This window comes from Mya arenaria, chromosome 16 (genome assembly GCF_026914265.1).
Source record: "Mya arenaria isolate MELC-2E11 chromosome 16, ASM2691426v1".
Lineage (NCBI taxonomy): Eukaryota > Metazoa > Mollusca > Bivalvia > Myida > Myidae > Mya > Mya arenaria.
This window is the reverse complement of record NC_069137.1, coordinates 28,859,919-28,880,470: the sequence shown is the minus strand read 5'-3', so window position 1 is coordinate 28,880,470 and position 20,552 is coordinate 28,859,919. Positions and strand designations below refer to the sequence as shown.

At 36.0% G+C, this 20,552-nt stretch overlaps 2 protein-coding genes across 2 annotated transcripts; both read right to left on the bottom strand.

Moving 5' to 3' along the window:
* Positions 1-59: 59 nt before the first annotated feature.
* Positions 60-12,123, bottom strand: LOC128222168 (uncharacterized). The gene is made up of 6 exons (XM_052931050.1): positions 12,104-12,123; positions 4,943-5,124; positions 4,032-4,238; positions 3,172-3,313; positions 1,887-2,369; positions 60-535 (listed from the first exon to the last, which is right to left on the bottom strand). The coding sequence occupies exons 2-6, from the start codon at positions 4,965-4,967 to the stop codon at positions 466-468; spliced, it is 927 nt and encodes a 308-aa protein (XP_052787010.1). The 5' UTR covers positions 4,968-5,124; positions 12,104-12,123; the 3' UTR covers positions 60-465.
* Positions 12,124-12,896: 773 nt separating this feature from the next.
* LOC128221538 (uncharacterized) lies at positions 12,897-16,348 on the bottom strand. Its single transcript, XM_052930144.1, has 4 exons — positions 16,330-16,348; positions 14,723-14,917; positions 14,369-14,487; positions 12,897-13,900 (listed from the first exon to the last, which is right to left on the bottom strand). The coding sequence occupies exons 1-4, from the start codon at positions 16,346-16,348 to the stop codon at positions 13,472-13,474; spliced, it is 762 nt and encodes a 253-aa protein (XP_052786104.1). The 3' UTR covers positions 12,897-13,471.
* Between the last annotated feature and the right edge of the window lie 4,204 nt (positions 16,349-20,552).

The window sequence follows — 20,552 nt, the reverse complement described above, 5'->3', positions numbered from 1 at the left end:
ATAAATAAAAATACACAATAGTGCTTGGTCGTTCAGATTTGATTACTCTACATCTCGTTTCAAGTAAATCACCGTGACGTTTGTGGACACGTGATTAATTAAAATGCAAACACTTCATTTTTAATCATTCAATTTCATTGTTCAAAAACCGTAACTCGCTACAGATGTCCACCTCTGTACGACAGAAGTTGCACCAGGTTTTTATGTTTCTTTTGGAAATAGTCCGGCCTTAATAACATTATTGCACCCTGTACCTTAGAACGTAGTCCGTCTCTATTAAAAGTAGTCCGGAAATACATCAACTTTCAATAAAGAAATTTTATCGCCATTTAAAACGTTCGATTTGGTAACTGATTGAAGGTCTGCCGGACTGTCGAAACTGCAAAATCAGTTCAGCTCTTCTCCAAAAAATTCTACCAATTTCATTATTATCACCATAAAGCGTTGTAAACGGTTCTAGTTTGACTAGAACATTGTCTTGTGAAGCGATGCGTATTCTGGTAAAGTTGTGTCCTTCGCAAGTCCATCTAGGCCGCTGAAAATAGTGCATGTATCTTTGTGAATTGATACAATGTATGTCTTAACTATATTTATTAAGGTTATTATTCAATCAATACATTTACGCACCAAATGTACAAACTAAGGTTATCACAGGAGCGACGTTTTCCCTCACATACCGCCAGAAAACAGGAATCATAACTTATTTCTTTGAAAAAGGGACCATAACTCTGTCCAACATTGGTGGAGTGTAGCATAATTCTAATCTGACCTGTACTTGTATAGTGTTTAGGACGTGTACAAAAACGTAATCTTAATCCTTGAACCAGTTATGATTTATCGTCTGTACAGTAAATTTGGCCCAATTATAATTAATTTGAAAATGGCAACAACTCCTTAAAAATGTAGTTTGAAAACAAAGCCAAACTTGATATGTACTATATGGGGTTGAATAGTGTACCAAAATACTTTTGGTCAAAAGTTATTGTCCAGTCCGGACACCGATTGTTTTGGAAAATTCTACTTGAAAAGGGGTCTTTACTCCGTCAAAGATAATACGTTTATAAACAAAGTCAAACTTGGCCTGTATTTAATGGCGTTAAACATATGTACCAGATATTATGTAAATCCGTTAACGCTTTATTGAGTTGTTGTCCGGACAACGTATTTTTTTAACAAATTCTAAGTTGAAAAGGAGCCATAACTCCTTCAAAATTTAGTGGTTTACAACCAAAATCGAACTTGGACTTTATCTTATAGTGTTGTAATAGTCTGGACAAAACCAACATACCAATCAACCGAGCTTCGGACCGACATGTTCACTTTTGTCTACATATATCTCAGTGTGTGTATACCACGTGATAAATTACGTCATATATGCTACATCGGAAGGCAATATTATGCTTAAAAGGAACACTTTTAAACAAAGACAACTTTTCTTTTACTATACCATTTTAAATGAAACAAAGGAAGCCCCGCCCGTTTTATTACCGGAGTTTGATAAGGTTTTATCAAACACTTCGACAAACCTGTTTTCAAAATAATGTTTTGACTGAGAAAAGGTTTGTCGAAGTGTTTTAAGAAACTAAACTCTCAATCAAACTCTGGTAAAAGACGGAATGCGGGGATACGAAAGCGGCGTAGACTGCGCTATATTTCATTTAAAATGGTGAAGAAATAGGGAAGTTAACTCTGTTTAAAGTCTTCATTCGAAGCAAAATATTACCTTCCCATGTAGCATTTATGACGCAATTTATCACGTGGTATACGCACACTGTATCTGTTTTTAATTTAAATGCAAACCTTTTTTAGCAACATCAGACTTTGTACTTCTTTAAATTACGAAGGAAAGATTAAAAAAAATCCAACATGGCGATAATGAAACTCACTCATTGTCCCAGTTCTGTCCGTAATTTCTTGGGTAGGATTTCACAAATCTTTTAACGCCATCTTTGCTGCTCAAACTGTCGCTCTTGGGATCCGGTGACGTCATCAACATTTGTCTTGATGACGCCATACTCGGAGTCTGACGTCTAAACGAAACCGGTGACGGTGTAGAAATGTGACTTCCGGTTTGCGACCTCGAATGATCCTCGTTACTCCCATCAGAGCGTTTCTGTTTATAAACCCGTGGTAGTGAAAAGTTCTTAAATGAAACGTTGTCATAGCAACTATTGCTTCGACTGAAATCTCCAAAGAGACCGTTGCTAGTGTTGGAGAAACGAGAATCTGGGCGTATGTGGTCAGCTTCCGAACCGAAGTTTATCGAAGGACTTCCGGATTTGGCGAGTAGCTCAGATGTAAGTATGTGGTCGTCCAGATTGTACATGGAAGTTGCCGGAAACGTGTCAAGGTCAATGGGGCTCAGTGACCTAGATAAATAAAATAGAAATATCAGTTGTCATAACCTGGCATAAACAAGAGCGCCCCAGAGCTAACGCCAAAGCCCGTCTCTTTTCAGTCGAGAAGGGCATAACTTGACATTTAAAACTACGGTACTTCGATGTCCTTCGATGTGATTTATTCCGATATAACACTGAAACAAACATTCCTTCTACACTACACTATAGTGGTAGCGTGGGAGTGGTAGGTACGATTGTTCCTTCTACACTACACTATAGTGGTAGCGTGGGAGTGGTAGGTACGATTGTTCCTTCTACACTACACTATAGTGGTAGCGTGGGAGTGGTAGGTACGATTGTTAGCAGTGTGAGTAGTCGTGGTATGTTGTCCGCCTATCACCTTATTTCGAGGAACACCAATAACCTTTTCTACCGACCTCACACATCTAAAAACTAGACTCGAAATTGATAGATATCAGGTTCAACACCTCCTCTAACATTGATTAGGCAAATTGATATGTGGCATCACATGAACCTGCTACAGATAATAATTATAGTCATTCTATTGGTTGGCAAAAAAGAACATGTTTGGTTTACATCAGGTGACGCATTTGTTAGCAGCAGTGTTTCAATTTAAAATACTTAAACACTCATTTCTCTAAAGATTTCGTGTTTTATGAAAGCCCCTTATATTCTTATTTTCGAAATGAAATGATATCACAACAAAATTGTACTGGTGATTCCTGCACTGTATAAGCCTCATTTTTTTAATTTCTTGACCACCACCAATTCACTATGAAATATGCAAAAAAACTAGCCCTCGCATACTTACAGATTTTTGAGCTCAGGTCTACACTTTACACATACGATATGTGCCACTATTGCAGCTAATCCCAGGACCAAAATGAGGCTGCAACTAGCGAACACACCGATCAGTAGTAGATCGGAGTCAGGAATTCCGATCAAACTGGAATCTGGAATGGATATGTTAAAACAGTTTAAACAATTTGGGCTGTTATTCAATATTAATTCGATGTAAGAACGATGTAGCTAATCGGATCACTTGCTATTAATAGCTGACCAACAGTGTGAATGAAGTCCATGATGTATGACCATAAAATTTACTTAAGTTGTATATTGAATGCCAAACCCAGGGCCCGTTTTTCAATCACACTTTTAGATTTAACTTAGATTTAATGATATAATCTCAGTGTTGTGCTTGAAATGTAAACGTAGTTGACCGAATAAAATGTATCATGAATAGGTATCATATTGAATATGACCCAATATGTACATGCAGATCGGAGTGAGGCTGGAATCTAAAAGTATGTGAATATATAGAACAATTTTACTAATCTAATACAGAACACTCCGAACAGATTTGGATTTTAACTATGCCAGGAATGTACGTGAATATGGCCTCTGTCGTGGATAAGACGATATGAGCCTAAATGAAAGCAGGATTCGCTTATTGGCCGAATAAAGTCAGATCAGAAGCAGAGATCAAAGACATACTAGTATGTAAAACAAACTTAATTCAAAAGATGTTAAACCACATATTTGGCAATATTATTGGGCAAAAAGTAATTGAAATAGACATTATAATTTATGAAAATGTAGACACATGATTGGACAATAATCTGGTGCAGCACTGAACTTTTCATATTGAATTTGTATTCCAATAAAACTTACATGAGCACGTCGGTTTCGTGATCTCGCTCCAAATCCCGCCATTTAAACACGTGATTACAGATGGTCCAATCACGTGCGATCCTTTAGGACACATGACGTGCAGGTATGGTCCATTTTCACTGCGACTGAGCATAAACTCGTAATCGCTATCAATCGTCTCGTTGAATACGATTTGTTCCCGCCATATTTCTTCGATATCCGGGCACTCTAAAACCAGATACTGTGTTTTGAACTAATTTCTATAAGTAACAATAATAATTGGCAGCTAACGTGTGTGTGACATATGGGAAACTACATATACATCTTGTCAACTGTTAAAGTCAGAAGTTCACTGTCAACGTTCTAAAATATTGCTCTCAAGGGAAGAAAAACGTTTACACTATGTGACGTCGGCAGCGAAAATGAGTCATGTCAAGAAAATAAATGATGTTTCCCTTTTTGCGAGGGTTTGTGTATCATAACGAGGCACTCATGGCTAGTCTTACATATTTTCGAAAAAGGCTCTTTTATTCAATTTGACAAATTGTTTAAGTGTGTTTTATAATCCTTTCCCACTCTTAAAAGTTGTTTTTGTTGTTAACGTGAATACGACAACGGGCAGTCTCATTTTTGCAAACAACGTCACCTATCCGTCATGGCACCCCAGCGTATCATGACCTATATCATATAACCTATATCACATAGGTTATGATACACTGGGGTGCCGTGTACCCGCGCACGAGGAACGTGATTTATGCGAGTTTCGGTGAGCTTACAAATATAAGTTTCAAGACAGTCTGCACAAACGCGTTTTAACAACTACAACTAGAACATGTACTAGTAGGTACACGGACAAGTTCCCGTACAAATACGAGTACATGTTAAGTTTCGCAACCGATCTATTGTAAGAAAAATATGCAACGTAAACATACCGAAAATGCTCTTTGCTTTTTCCATTGTCGGCCTTTAGGGAAAACTTAAATCCACTATTAATGTCTTGGTTTGTTCTGCATGACTTTAGGTGGAACAGTGTTGACGGGTACTCCAGTTTCGTGTTAAAGGCTGTGACCCAGATGGCTCAACGACGTCTGATTCCGGATTGTGTTTACCTGTCCTGCAATGAATTATAGTCAGAAGTGATTTATGATATCAAAGACTCGTGTTTAAAACATGCTTCAAACGACGGTAACCATTTAATATGATGCTGATGTTTAAAAGTGCAAAAATATCAAGACGATACCAGGATGATATTAGGTTCAGCCTTGTATCGCACCACTGTCTCTTCAGCGTGCTGTCCCTTCAGCAAAAACAAAGGCCCCCGTTGGAAATAAGTGCTTGCACTTTCACGGGTTATCCTTGACCGCAATGTCTAAAGTAATCCATACATAAAGTCATGTCAGATAGGTGGCTTTAAACACCCGCGAAATTTGAAATTCTTACTTTTTTAGCCGTATAGTTGATGATTGCCTATCTGCCATTACATTGGCTAAAAATTAAGTTGTATTCTAAGATACGTAAGCTATTACTGACAGTTTCAAATGAGATTAAGGCAGTCAAGCATAGCAACAAAATATACTGAAATGAAAAACGGGTTATTTTTCACTTAATACATGCCCAGGCATGTCCTACATGTAATTATACTATTTCCTATACATAAAATAATAGGATACACTTATGTTAAAACTCACTTATGGTGGACAAAATGTTTTATATTGAATTCAATAATAGGATTCAGTCTAAAGCCATGTATTATTATTCGAAATATTTCGTGTTTTATACGAATTAATTGATTTTATTGTAAATGGCCAAAAGCAAATTATGTCGATTGCCAATAAACTTTGAAACTTTGAATTATTTCCTAAAATTCTTACCATTACGTTCTTTTAATTTCCATCATCACAAACCTTGAACATTTCCGTCCAAAATGATCACTTTGATTTCATATATCTACCATGAAGAGACGCCAAGAACAGCTTTCACCACACCCATCGTACATGCATTAACTGCGAGACTTATATATTATTCATGCTGGCTTCAAGGGATACTTTATATGCAAACTTATGCCCTGCTCTTAGAAAACTAATGTAAGGTAACAAAAAACGAGTATTTTTTAATAAGTGTGCATGTTTGCATTTTTATGAGATAAAATGGAATATGGCATATTCTATATATAATGGTTAAACGATAATTATATTCTTTGTATACTTATTATGCATCCATCGTTGCAGGTTTTATTTTCCTTGCTGTCGGCAGTAGATATTTCATTTATTTTTCAAATCTGTGAGCATCTCCACCTTGCTTAATGTGCTTTAGGCTAAACAAAACTAATTAATTTTCTAAAGGGTTCTATAATGACCTAGACTACGTTTCCTGCATAATGTTTTTTTTTTTTTGGGGGGGGGGGGGGCTTCAATCACGATTTAGTCCAAATATGTGGTTGCGGCTTCATTAAGACGCATAGAAGCGATATCGTGCCTATAAGTCAAGTAATGCAGTGCAGCTTCGTACAACAATGCTCCAGGGAGATTTGATGGAGCAGGGGGTTGCAATACTGCCTATAAGTCATGTTATTCAGTGAAGCTTGCGTACAAAAATGCTCCAGGTATATTTGATAAAACAGGGGGTTGCAAATGCTCCAGGTAGATTTGATGGAACAAGCAGTTGCAAATGCTCCAGGTAGATTTGATGGAACAGGGGGTTGCAAATGCTCCAGGTAGATTTGATGGAACAGGGGGTTGCAAATGCTCCAGGTTGATTTGATGGAACAGGGGGTTGCAAATGCTCCAGGTTGATTTGATGGAACAGGGGGTTGCAAATGTTCCAGGTAGATTTGATGGAACAGGGGGTTGCAAATGCTCCAGGTAGATTTAATGGAACAGGAGGTTGCAAATGCTCCAGGTTGATTTGATGGAACAGGCAGTTGCAAATGCTCCAGGTTGATTTGATGGAACAGGGGGTTGCAAATGCTCCAGGTAGATTTGATGGAACAGGGGGTTGCAAATGCTCCAGGTTGATTTGATGGAACAGGGGGTTGCAAATGCTCCAGGTAGATTTGATGGAACAGGGGGTTGCAAATGCTCCAGGTAGATTTGATGGAACAGGGGGTTGCAAATGCTCCAGGTAGATTTGATGGAACAGGGGGTTGCAAATGCTCCAGGTAGATTTGATGGAACAGGGGGTTGCAAATGGTCCAGGTAGATTTGATGGAACAGGGGGTTGCAAATGGTCCAGGTAGATTTGATGGAACAGGGGGTTGCAAATGCTCCAGGTAGATTTGATGGAACAGGGGGTTGCAAATGCTCCAGGTAGATTTGATGGAACACGGGGTTGCAAATGCTCCAGGTAGATTTGATGGAACAGGGGGTTGCAAATGCTCCAGGTAGATTTGATGGGACACGGGGTTGCAAATGCTCCAGGTAGATTTGATGGAACAGGGGGTTGCAAATGCTCCAGGTAGATTTGATGGGACACGGGGTTGCAAATGCTCCAGGTAGATTTGATGGAACAGGGGGTTGCAATATTACTAAAGCTGGGATTGCGAGTGTAAAATCTGATAGACCAAATGTAACACGTCAGACATATTGCATTCTCATGATCATTTAAAAAAGCATCTCAAAGTCGTCGCAATATCCACAAATTTAATTTATTCGGGCGAAGATGTACAATATGGTATTCGGCTGTTGGTCCAGTGTTATGGTGCACCTATCATTTTGGCAAACAAGTGTTTGATACAGAAATGCACCGATTAAGACGTTTTGATTAACAGCAGCTCAAGGTACACGAACATCGGCATATACCAGATACATTTGGAACACCTTGGCCATTTTATATCGAAAACAACCATGGATGTATATGGACGGTTTATAATGTCAGAATTCACTAACTAGGGAGGGGCGGTAGTCAAAAGGGTATGCCCCTAAGTAACGACCATTCCCATTGGAATTCATAACAATTAACTGCGCTGAAGTAGACCGCGTAGTAATTTCGATATAGCAGTTAAAGTTAATGACTTTACTCTTGGGAAATTTAATAATCTATGCAATAATACACTTCACTTGCAATCAATTTAAACTTAGTATTACAAAATACACGTTAAAACACCAAATCACGTAATTATTACTATTATTAAAAATATTACGAACTATTTTTGCTGATGTACTTTCATACATCCGAGATTGTTTTCGATGGAAAATGGCCAAGGAGTTCCGATAGATACCCGTGTCTTAATCAGCCCCCACCCTCAATTTCGCGGTTTGTTGAGCCTTATTTTTCACACAAAAGAATCCTTCACACACGTTTTGAAATTCAAGGAAATAAGATTAAACCTGATGATAACAATACCAAACTCGTAAAATTATGTAAATTCTTGAAGAGTGTTGAAAGGTAACGTAACGCACTCCTCCAATAGTACTTTTGTGTTTAAATATATACAATGCATATTTTATTTATTTTTTACGTTTAATGTTTGCGGTTTCCTCACACGCTTGTGAAAACCTCGTTAATGTCCCATATTCGCACGGCTTTTTGCAGGGATACGAACTCAAATGTCGGAAATTGGCAATTTTTCGATGTAACCAATGTAACAAATTTAACCCGGTATTAGACATAGAATTTTTAAAACTGTATGAATACTTTCCTGTAACTCATTGTAACTAATGTAACCCCATAACTCTGATTAGATGTCGACACAAAAGCTCGATTTCTGCGGTTGAACTTTGGAAATTTTCAATGAAAACGATGTTACCTCTTGTAACCAATGTAACCACGTAACCCTATCATTGACATAGAAGACAACACTATTTCAAACGTTAAGAAAACTTTGCTGTAACTCGATCTTACTATTGTAACCACATAACTCTGATCAGATGTAGACCTGAAAACTCGATTTTTGATGCTGAACTTTGATTTTTTTTCAATATATTCAATATGCTAGGAATATTTGCCTGTAACCCATGTAACCATAATGTGAGAAGGATTACGAAATTTAAAGCTCTCATTTTATTGGCCGATTTCTTGCGCTAATTGCAAATGTCACGGCTAGTGTGCAGGATTATCATATTTGCTTAAGTATTAATTCTATCAGAAAACAGTAGAAACGTTTGACAAAAAATGAAATAATCCAGCAACTTAATAAGTATGGCCTGAAACAACAGAAAACAAAGGTCAGTTTCATCATTGCCTTGTTTGTTGAAAAATAAACAACAGTCTAATATACGATTTTAAGGCTGTGAACCTACAGATTCTAGTAACACAAATCATCCGATCTACTTTAATTAATGCGCCGGGTTATTTTTCAAAATGGGACGTATGATGTTATCCGGTTAAAAAATAGTGCGAATTAAAAGACCAGTTTATTTAGATACGTTCATAATATTGCAACGTAAATGTGAGTTTGAAAGCAAGCCGAAGAATTTAAAAAAAAAAAATTGCGAGGAACAGAGGAGAGGGAAATACTTTACACACTACAAAAAATCAAAGCATCCTCAGCCAATACCGGTTTTATTTTGATTAACATTTTTCCCTAGCAATACACATGCGAGGTGAGAGCAATATTCATACATCCTAGTAAATATAATTATAGGTTGATCAGTGCCTGTTATGAAACTAGCTAATTGCATTAAACATTCGTAAATTTACATTACCGATTTTTAGGTAATGACAGGCAATATCGGTTACTGTTTGAGGTAAAAGATTTTCGGGATACGATTGTTATTGCCTGTGAACAGAATTGTAAAAAGGGTAAACTCCCGCTTGTTGCGCCAACAACTTTAAGCACTTTCATTTATTTTAGAATAAATGTTGCTTTATAACCTAAAATATATAGCAATCCCGTGCTGTGTCTCTTCCGACAGGTCGTCAGACAGGTCCCATCATACAAAAGGTAAAGTACCAATGGTTGAACCGTGCTGATCTTTTTTATGAAAGACACGCTATCTGACTCAATTCTACATTTTTGAGAGTTATTGCCCATATCGATACATAATCACACCACTCGATACCGACTTGTCACTTATTTGTCAGAAACGTTACATTATTATCACCATTGGCAACTCTAAGAAAGTTATAACATTTACTCATAGTGAATAACAAATTTCAATATTTTCCTCAACTGTGTGGTCATACAATTTAAATACTCGTTTATCTGTAAGGTTTTTTTGTTATCTAGAAATGTTTGTCAAGTCATGTGATCAACTTTTTTTTAAATTTATCATGTAACAAAACCATTTGTATGTTTACGCTTTTAAATAAGTATGTTTGAACCTTGGACCTTGAATATTCTATTCTATTCTATTCTATTCTATTCTATTCTATTCTATTCTATTCTATTCTATTCTGTTCTGTTCTGTTCTGTTCTGTCCTTATGATTAGCCTTTTTACCATATAAATGACGTATTTCGCTGATTTGTATTCTACGTGTGACGTTTACGTTTAAACTCAGAATATAGCAATTTATTTCATGTTTTCTGTCTTGTTTTAGCATATGACGAATTCGTTCCTCACCGCTTCCCCGAATAGTATGTCTTCTTACTTTGACTTTTAAAACTGATTATGTCGAAGAACACCTTCTGCGAAATGCCCTTTATGGTTGCCGTATTTGCCATACTTGAGTTGCCAAGTTTAATTCCGTTTTAACGTCAATCCTTTTTGTTTCAATTCCGATCGTTCAGCTTCAAAACCTAGAAAAATTGCATCTTCTCACTGAATACATACAGATTATGATAGAAATAAAAGTTTGCACTTACCAACAAAAAGAAGAAGTAAAATAAACAGCAAATTGATTTTATCCAAATTTTAGATTCAAATACACATAGAGATTTAGATGTATATCTCATATATATTTTCCGACCACCAAGTACTCAATGCACGCAAGTTTCGGTGAAAATCGAATCAATCAAAACCGCCGAAGGGCTAATCAATGAAATGTATGTAATTGTGATGTAACATTGCCTAAAGTTATATAAACCGAATAAAAGATCCATAAATAATGACAGCACAACACTGGGTTTCCAGTTTATTGCTCAATTCATTTTCATTATGAATACTAATGACATTTCTTCATTTGGAGTCATTGTTCTTCATTGTTTTTAATTACTAAGGTTAATATTGTTTTATTTTTTGCTCAACTGAAACTGTTTCTCAACCAATCTAAACTATAAACTAAATTGCTCTAATAATGTATACCCATCCCCACAAATAATATACACCAACCGTTAAATAACAAAGGAGAACTACATTAAAGATAATAACCGCGACCGTAGAGGTAGTGCTACTGCTGCTGCTACTGCTAACTTGTTAGCACTATTATCACCACTAATCCGACTGCTACTGCATCCAATAACAACTTCTGCTACCGCTAATGCTACTGCTTTTGCTACTTCTATTGTTACTGTTACTACTTCTGCTACTGTTTCTGCTACTGCTACTGTAAATACCACCACTGCATCGACTGCTACTTCAACCCAAAACTACTGCTACTGCTACTGTTGTTACTACTGCTACTGCTACCACTGTCACTGCCACCACCAACACCACCACCACCACCAACACCACTACCAGTACTTCTACTACCAGTTCTACTACTACTACTACTACTACTACTACTACTACTACTACTACTACTACTACTACTACTACTACTGCTACTGCTGCTGCTGCTGCTGCTACTGCTACTGCTGCTGCTGCTGCTGCTACTGCTGCTGCTGCTGCTACTGCTACTGCTGCTGCTGCTGCTGCTGCTGCTACTGCTACTGCTGCCGCTTCTACTACTACCTACTACCTACTACTGCTGCTGCTACTACTACTACTACTACTACTACTACTACTACTACTACTACTACTACTACTACTACTACTACTACTACTACTACTACTACTACTACTACTACTACTACTACTACTACTACTACTACTACTACTACTACTACTACTACTACTACTACTACTACCACCAACGCTACCACAGCGCCACTATTACTACTACTGTTACTATCTACACATGGACGCTTGATTTTATTCAAACAATGTGAACAACTCAACAAAATTGAAAACCATTTAGAAAAATCTCAGTTTTTAACGATATGCAAAAATACTACCTTTAATGCGAATATTCCGGTTGAAAATCACAAACAAAGAAGAGAGGTATAATATAAACTTTCAGCTATCCCCTCAATCCTAACGATGATATGTGACCAAGTCTGCGAAAATGGGTCCTAATGAGGAAAAATGACATTTTCAGGTTTTTAAATTTTCTGAATGTGCTATGTTTCAGAAATAAAGTCCTGAAGTTTTAAGCTGATATCTTTAAAATTGACTGATTGAGGACAAATTTCGCGATACCACTATTTGTTATAAAATGGCGAAAACAATGAAGGAAATGGAAACATAAGTAAATACAACTACCTTGATTTTAAGAGTCTGTATTCCATTGAAATAGAATGCAACACTTTTTATTTTTGTGGAAACATTATCATAACATCAATAACATCATTTATGGAGAATGTAACACTACATGTGCATTTCATAAAAAACGGTTGCCATGACTACAATTTTTTCACGAGAAATTTATCCAAATAAACGCAAAAAACTGCTTAAATACATAAAATCACATTTGAATTTGATATGTTATGTTTGCAGGAAATATTTCAGTACAGCATTAAATTTTCAGCCAGCTATGTAGTAAAATAGAATGTTTACAGCAATTAACAATAGACCCTGTGAAGAAAATCTGCCACTTTTCTTAAACAAGGTAAATTGATCAAAAGTAGTGAGCTTATCATTGTATTGATCAAAACACAAACACATTATTTTAAAACAAGCAATTATTTAAAAGATGTAACTTGTCTGGTGAAATCATTTTTTTTTTTATTTCAATAGGAAGACATGTTTTATTTGGTTGCCATAGAAACTTACTTATACCTAGAATAGTTCATATTTTTGCTCATTTCATTAGTTTAGAGTTGTAAGATGACACAGACTGAAATGTATTTACAAGGAAAGCATTGACACATGCCTTATTTGACAAAATTGAGAACAAACATAAAGCAAGGAACATTGAAACTATATGTATGTATAACTATAAAGTTATAACATGTAGATTTATAATGTACACTTGAATATTATACTGCAGTCATGTATGGAAAATATGAGTGCCATCATACTTTACTTATAGATGGCCAACTGTTCAATGATATTCCCATAAATGAAATACACGTTTATGCATAGGTATTCAATGATCAATCAAGTTTGTTACTTTTGGTTGCCATGGAAACCATACATTCCTAAAATCATAAATATTTTATCTAAAATCATAAATATTTTATCAATGTTACACTAAGAAATATATTCTTTGAATGAAAATGAAAACATTAAACTTCAACTTATACATGCCAATCTGTTTATAGCAAGACACAAACTATACCTTTTGCTGAAACACACACAGAAAGTGTTCTCAATAAAGTTACCTATTTCAACTTTTGTTTTTTGGCCTTTGAATAGCCTTCTTTTGCAACTAATGGCAAAGGGCATGTTGTGTTTTTAGCATGATCCGATCTGCAAAAGTCTCTTATTACATCATGCAAGTACCATTGCCTTTCAGCATTTATTCCCTCACCAAAGATCTGCTCTGGCATAACACAAATATCCACTTGGCAGGTTTTCAGTATGTTAATTTTCTCCTCAGGGGCATCAACAAACTTCCTTACTCTTACAACCCCAGGCTCGTTAGAAGACACCTCAAATGAATGGTATTTCGAAATGTTCTTCAATGGTTTGAACATGCCTTTGAAGAAGGTGCTCCAGTCATAGAACAACACTGGTTTGCTGTTGCCATCAACAATATGGGGGATGTTGTGGCCATTACGGGATGACATTGCTACTGTGGAAGCCACCTCCTGTTTTGAAGAAAAGCATTACATGATGAATGAATATCAGGCATAATTGATCCAATATGACATATTATAGTGTCACCTTAGTGCAAGAACTCAATATCTGCTACTATTTCTATATGCAGTTATTGTGTTATTGCTCTATGGTGATCATACTGAGCAGTACTCTTGCACAATGAAATGCCTACATGAAGTATATAGCATCAGTGAATTTATCAATGATCTATTATATCTAAATATACATGATAATACATGAACTTATTTCATATAATTATCAATTTAATATAACCCAAGTCATATATTATTATTTTCAATCTTAACTATAAAAATTCCCATTTTTTTCATGCCACTTCTTATTAGTTTATAACTGTATTAAAAAGAAGGAAATCAATAAATCTTGAAACATGTGTAAGTAATTTATGTCTATTATTATTTTAAAATATTGGTGTGGTAAACATCTAACTCCCTGAATACCTCAACTGTCTCTGCATCCATGTGTCTCCATCTGTTTTTCCACACTCCAAAATGCCAATCACATGAGAATTTGGTGTGGCCGGCTAGCATCAATGAATATTGGATTGTCTTATGCCCTCCTGTAATAGAAGTGTTAATTGTTATAAGGTCTCTTTATTTCAAATTAAACACTGAATTTTATCTGTTGTTTATTTTTTAAGTACAACAAATTGAAAACTTCTAAAGCTATACATCTGTTTCACTCATCTATAGTGTTACTGGAAACCTTTTGAGATAGTTAAAAAGCAATAACATAATTTAGTTTACATCATGAAACATATTTTATTTTTTCCACTAAAACACAACAACTCTCACCCGTCAATGTTCTCCACACAGCATAACCAAGAACTGCATTACTTTTGTTCTGTCCTTGGCAATTGTCAAAATGGAACTGGGCATGTTCCTCACCCAGGCCGTAGTTTTCAAAGTAATGGTGGAGGTAGCTGACAACTGTGTTTGCTCCTTTGCCTGGGGCAACACCCTCATCACCAAGGTAAAACACCTGTTTCTCTGAAAAATATTTATCGTCTTATCACTGTTCTTAATCACAGGGATGATAACAGAGCTAAGTTGCCAATCCTGAAAATTTCTGGGTGGGGTTCAGGGGGCCGCTGAAGGCCCCCGATGGGTCCAGGGCAAAGCCCTGGTGGGGGACAAGGGGGGCGAAGCCCCCCGAAGCTTTCCGTATTTCAGGGATTCTAATACCCTTTTTTGCCTTAGAACAGTGTTCAAGGAGTACACCTTTCGGTTTGGTAGATATAATTATGTTCAACACGAGACATCCACAATCAGAACAATAATCAGGAATCTTAGGAGTGAAGTTTAACACCTTTGTCTTTAAACAAAGTTAAATTTACTTTTTTTTTACCTAGGCATTAGACATGTACCTGACATTTTGGTTCAGTTGTCCACTTCCCATAAAACTCAACTGGCTATGATCAAATGCCTGTGTATGAACAGTCTACACTATGGGATGTTTGATTTATAATAATGAACAACATATCGATTACATATCGATTATCATGCTTGCAAATGTTAATTGTAAAATTGTTAATTATTCAATTTTTAGGTATCGTATTAAGAGTATGTATTCCATTTTCTGCACATTTGATGAGAATATAATGTTATTAATTATTATATATATTATTCCAAGTAATATCCAAACGGGACTTAAATGCTTTGGCAGCGTAGTTGTTGTGGACATGGTGGACTTTGACGTATTCTGGTCCCTAAGCCAGATTCTTTCCCCTCATGGTGTTACATGAGTCCAGTAGCACACAAACTAGATTGTCCCACGGCAGTTCCAAGTCTCTCAAACTGGCTTTCAAATTCTATGAAAATTGATTCAGAATCAGCCCTTGTGATTTTTAAGGAGGCCAAATGCCTCAACACTATTTCTTTCTCTATAGCAGAAAAATAGCTGCAACAGTTTTCTCATTGTGTTTGTTGACTTGTCTTAGTTGAAACAAAACCGAGATCCATTAACTCCTCCACATGTTCATCATTGAAATGGCTAGCCACTACGTAAGTCATCTTGTATGATGCTGTACACCTTTGAAGTTTTAATTCGCTGAGAGCTTTTGTATCTTTGGCAAGTGTCTTAAGTAAGACACACTACTGTGGTGCCAGGGAGCATGTTCAGTCATAAATCCAAGTATCATGGCCTCTGGATTGAATTGTCAGTCACTGACAGGAACAACTGGATGCACTGGCTGAGGTGTTTGTTCATCCCCGACTTTTGTAACCATCAACATACCTGGAAATACAAATTACAACTATAGAATTTAAATCTCACTCAAACTGGGTCCTCAAGAAGTTTTGTTGAACTGTCTCAAATAGAAAATAAAATGGCTGCCTCTACGTAATATGTGTTACTACTACAAAATATTTATTTATTTTTTTTAAATTTACTCTAAACCAACTTTCATTTGAACCTCCCATACTGGTCAAAAGCCACTTCTTATTGAGAACAATGCTTCAAACATTATGAGAATAATAAAGAAACGGTTTACAGCGTAAACTTCAATCGGCCAATTCAAATTTGTAAAATAAAAATCGATTATTATGACACAATCCGAATCGGGATGTCCGAAATGATGCTAGATGCGCAAAATTCATTATTAGTTTAATCACTTTCTATTAACTTAAAAAGAAACGTTTCGGGAAATTTTCTTAAAAATAAATGCCAAATATACCCTTTAAATCGACGAATCGATGTTTTTAGAAGTTGGTGGTGGTCGTTTTTTTCCAATACCCGTTTATTCGTCTCCGTCGTCTGTTATATCCGGATACGACCATCCGGATACTGTCTTCTAGTCCCATCGGTAATTTCCGTAATCACCGGATGCTATCTTAACCAATCATATAGCTCGATTGCCAGGACGTAAATAGGTTCGTTAATTTCCGGCTTTACACTTCCGGAAAACTCACCTTTCGTACAATATGTTCGAACTGAGCTCGATTCGCTCCCAGTACCCCTCCCCCCTAGAAAAAAACTCAACGGATTTACATTAATCTCAAAATCGATCAGTGAGGCCTTAAATCCGGAATTCCGGATTAATCCGGAATTTTATCATCCCTGTAATCATCACCACCATCAGCAACAGAAGCAAAATTTAACAGCACCAGCATTCAACATTAATACAAAAAACATTTCTCATAACTAACATATATATACCAAATAAATGTTCATAAACACATCCAATTCCAGATCTTGATATGTACATGATGGCTTTTGACCAATGGAAATGTTACATTCTTAATCAGTTTGTTTGAATGAAGTAAAACATTTATTGCTAAGAAGTGCTCCTTCAATTCTCAATTATTAACATTTGACATCAGGACATCTTATAATGACAGAGAACATTTTGCAATTTTAAACTGTAAAAAAGGGAATTACCAGATCCTTCACAGCAAACTCCAAATACCTCACATCTCCTGGCAGTTTTGAAATACAGGGGTCCAACCTGTAATAGATAAAAGCTTGACAACATAAATTTGACAACAGTATTTACATTCAATAAATACAATATGAAACCATTTCAGTTGAAACATACATTTACTGCAGTAAACCTAAGGCACTCAAAAGTATGATACATCATGCAAATTACTGCACAATAAATCCAATAAAAAAGATTATCTCTTGCAATAAATTGGTAAGTTCAGTGAAAAAAAAAATTTCCTTGTACAGTACTTGATAGAAAAAAAACTAACCTGTTGGCTATGGTGTGGAATATGAACCTGCTGTGCAAAGTCCCAGCTGTAGTGGACGGTTGCATCTAAGGAACATGATACTGCACCTAAAATATATATTTTTCACAATTTATATTGTTGGCCTAGAAGGAAATATATAAGTAATATAAAATGATCTGATGGGTATCTTTTCATTCTGTTTCAAAATTTTATCCATGTTTTAAATATTTATACGCTCAAAGTTTACATGTCCAGTATATATATACAAGCATAACAGGCATAAAAAAAACTTCTGTAAAATGTAAAAGTCACTATTATTGATGCAGATGGACATTTTAAAAAATGATAACTCAATGGCCAGCATGTCAATTAAAATGAAATAAAGAATTTAACATATTCTATTTTAATTTTAAGACTAGAAAATCTTGAGGCATGCCATTAGACAGCTAATACTATAGCGCATAGAAATTTATTAACCAAAGCACACCTTCAACTGTAATGTTTTCACTACATGTAACTTTAGAGTCATCACACTGCATTCTATATTGCTCCCTCTGATGTCTAGCACTTTCAACATGACTTTCATATTCATCAAGAAGTGTCATTTTATCATCTTCAGAAAGGTCACCACTTTGTGAAATTTTACAAGAAAATGTTTGGCATCTAAAACACAAGTCTGTTTTTGGTTTCGCTAAGACAATATGTGGGCACAACTCCCGCCATACTCTGGTAAAAGTACTAAGACTAATACTTCTTGCACCGTCTATTTTTTCATATTCCACATGAATGTCTGCTTGTGACTTATCAGATGGCAACAACATCACTTTACTATTGCGGTGGTTTGGAAGTCTTCCGGGAAGGGGCATTGCATTGTCAGATGCATAGCAGATGAGGAACTTTCTTATATTTTCTCTCTCCTCAAATGTGATAGCATTATGAGGTAGTCTTTTGGTATTACCATGAGTCCTAGCAATCAATCCATCACTGTCAAGAGACCGACCAATTCGTTTTAGTTTCTCCTTTCCGATGTTGTATGCAAAACAGAATACTTCACGGCAAACTTCAACTCCCTTTACATAAAACTTCTGACTGGGCCTAACTCTCGCCTGCCGTTTATGTTTACTACTGTCAGTTTGTTGGCCATTTTTTCTGTGGCACAACATGGCTGATTTAATAACAAGATCAAGTTCATCTGTTTGCAAACCAGCTGAATACATACGTAAGTCAGAAATATCATTACCATCCACAACTTGACTGCATGGTTTGCCATAGAGTTTTTTACACTTGCAGGTCTGAGTAAAGAAATCATCTGTTTTCTTTCTCTGTCTTAAATCCTCTTCAGTGGGTTCTAAATCATGGTCAAAACTTTCACAATGAACAGTCTCTGTATTACATTCATCATCATCTGATTCATCATTTACAGAATTACTTTCATGGCTAGAATCATTTTCTGAATCAGACTGACTAAATTCTATCTCACTTGCACCACCCTCTGGACACAAAACTTCATGAAAATAAAGTCTATCAACTTCTAATAATTCTTCGCGAAATAAATGGTCTTGGCTTAATTCATAGGGGATGGTACTTGCTTGACTAAACTGGGACATTTTCATAAAAGTTTCAAGTGTTTTTCAAATTTTCCGCCATAATATCTGTAAACTGTCTGTTGTTACGAAAAAAATACTTCCGGGTCAAACTGTCAAAAGGTTATTTAAAATAAACATCAAATGCCAATTTAAATAAAGGATGACAACATTGATAATTGCATACATTACCTTCCAAATAATCTTTTCCGTGTAATTAATCCGAAAAACATGCTAATGCCGAGTGAATAAACCGGCAAAACCGTCATATCTTTGGTACGGATTTCGACATGTTTTCATCAAAATTGCGGAGAGCGACACCTTCAGATCAAGGGCGATTAGTCATGATTTAAGGTCAGGCATCATGAATATTATCGACAATAATCAACTGGAAGCAGAGTGATGTTCCTTTATAGAGTGTATACACTTCGATTTTGTAAATACTTTGAACAAATAATGTCAAAATAGTTGATTGACAAAACGATAATTGCTCAGAAAACGTGTTGTTTTTTACTCTCGCTTTATCTCGGTAACGTGATTACCTCAACAGGACTCATTTTCGCTGACGACGTCACATATATGTACACCATGTCATAATATTTCAACTTAACAACGATCGTGGTTAATTGACTACTGTTCTAAGTCGTCCTGCCATATATACTCACAAACAAAACAAGGTTTTATCACTGTGATAGCGATGCGTTAACATTGTTCCAGTATCTACATTCGTGACTTAACTTCAACACACCTGCTATTATTTTGTTGACTTGATTCTAAAATAAACTAACGTATTCGGAAGTGAAGGTCATTTAGATTAGTTAAGTTTACGTGGAGTGGAGCTTATGTTTGGGACGAAATAAGGAGTGTCGTATATTACTACGATGTTCTTAAAACTGCGCTTACATTTAGTGGTCAACATTTTATTTTATCCATTGAGAAGGCATAATTTCTCAAGTTTTCATATCTATTTATTTCAGTATGTCTGCAGACAGCCGTTATTGATTTATATAGGGTTAATTATTAAAAAGCGATAGATGTATACAGTGGCTGGCCCATTTAATAGGTAGTTAACATAAGGAAATGTGGACCAGGCATTCGATAGGCAATGTGCGCTGAACACGAAAAATGCTGGCATTTAATGTTCGTCTTCTAACGAGTATTTGGCGCTTGGCGTCGCCCGAGTTGCCGATTTTATCGTTGAGAAGACCAAAAGATAAACACTTACCTTTACTAAGTACAATGTATACTGTATTTAGTATTTGTTCGTAGTTTGGTGTACATTCTATAACTAAAATAAATTTAAAAAAAAAACATTCCGACAAAAATGCGCCGCAAAACAGATTTATTTATTAGTATCACTTTAAAGTGCA

What these genes read in the sequence shown, in the direction of transcription:
- LOC128222168 (XM_052931050.1), bottom strand. Translation starts at nt 4,967, where the DNA reads ATGGAAAAAGCAAAGAGCATTTTCG. An exon ending in AGACCTGAGCTCAAAAATCT is followed by an intron (nt 2,370 to 3,171) that starts GTAAGTATGCGA and finishes TTATTTATCTAG; the next exon opens with GTCACTGAGCCCCATTGACC. An exon ending in GGACAGAACTGGGACAATGA is followed by an intron (nt 536 to 1,886) that starts GTGAGTTTCATT and finishes CACTATTTTCAG; the next exon opens with CGGCCTAGATGGACTTGCGA.
- LOC128221538 (XM_052930144.1), bottom strand. An exon ending in TGTGTGGAGAACATTGACGG is followed by an intron (nt 14,488 to 14,722) that starts GTGAGAGTTGTT and finishes CTTCTATTACAG; the next exon opens with GAGGGCATAAGACAATCCAA. An exon ending in TGGATGCAGAGACAGTTGAG is followed by an intron (nt 13,901 to 14,368) that starts GTATTCAGGGAG and finishes TCTTCAAAACAG; the next exon opens with GAGGTGGCTTCCACAGTAGC.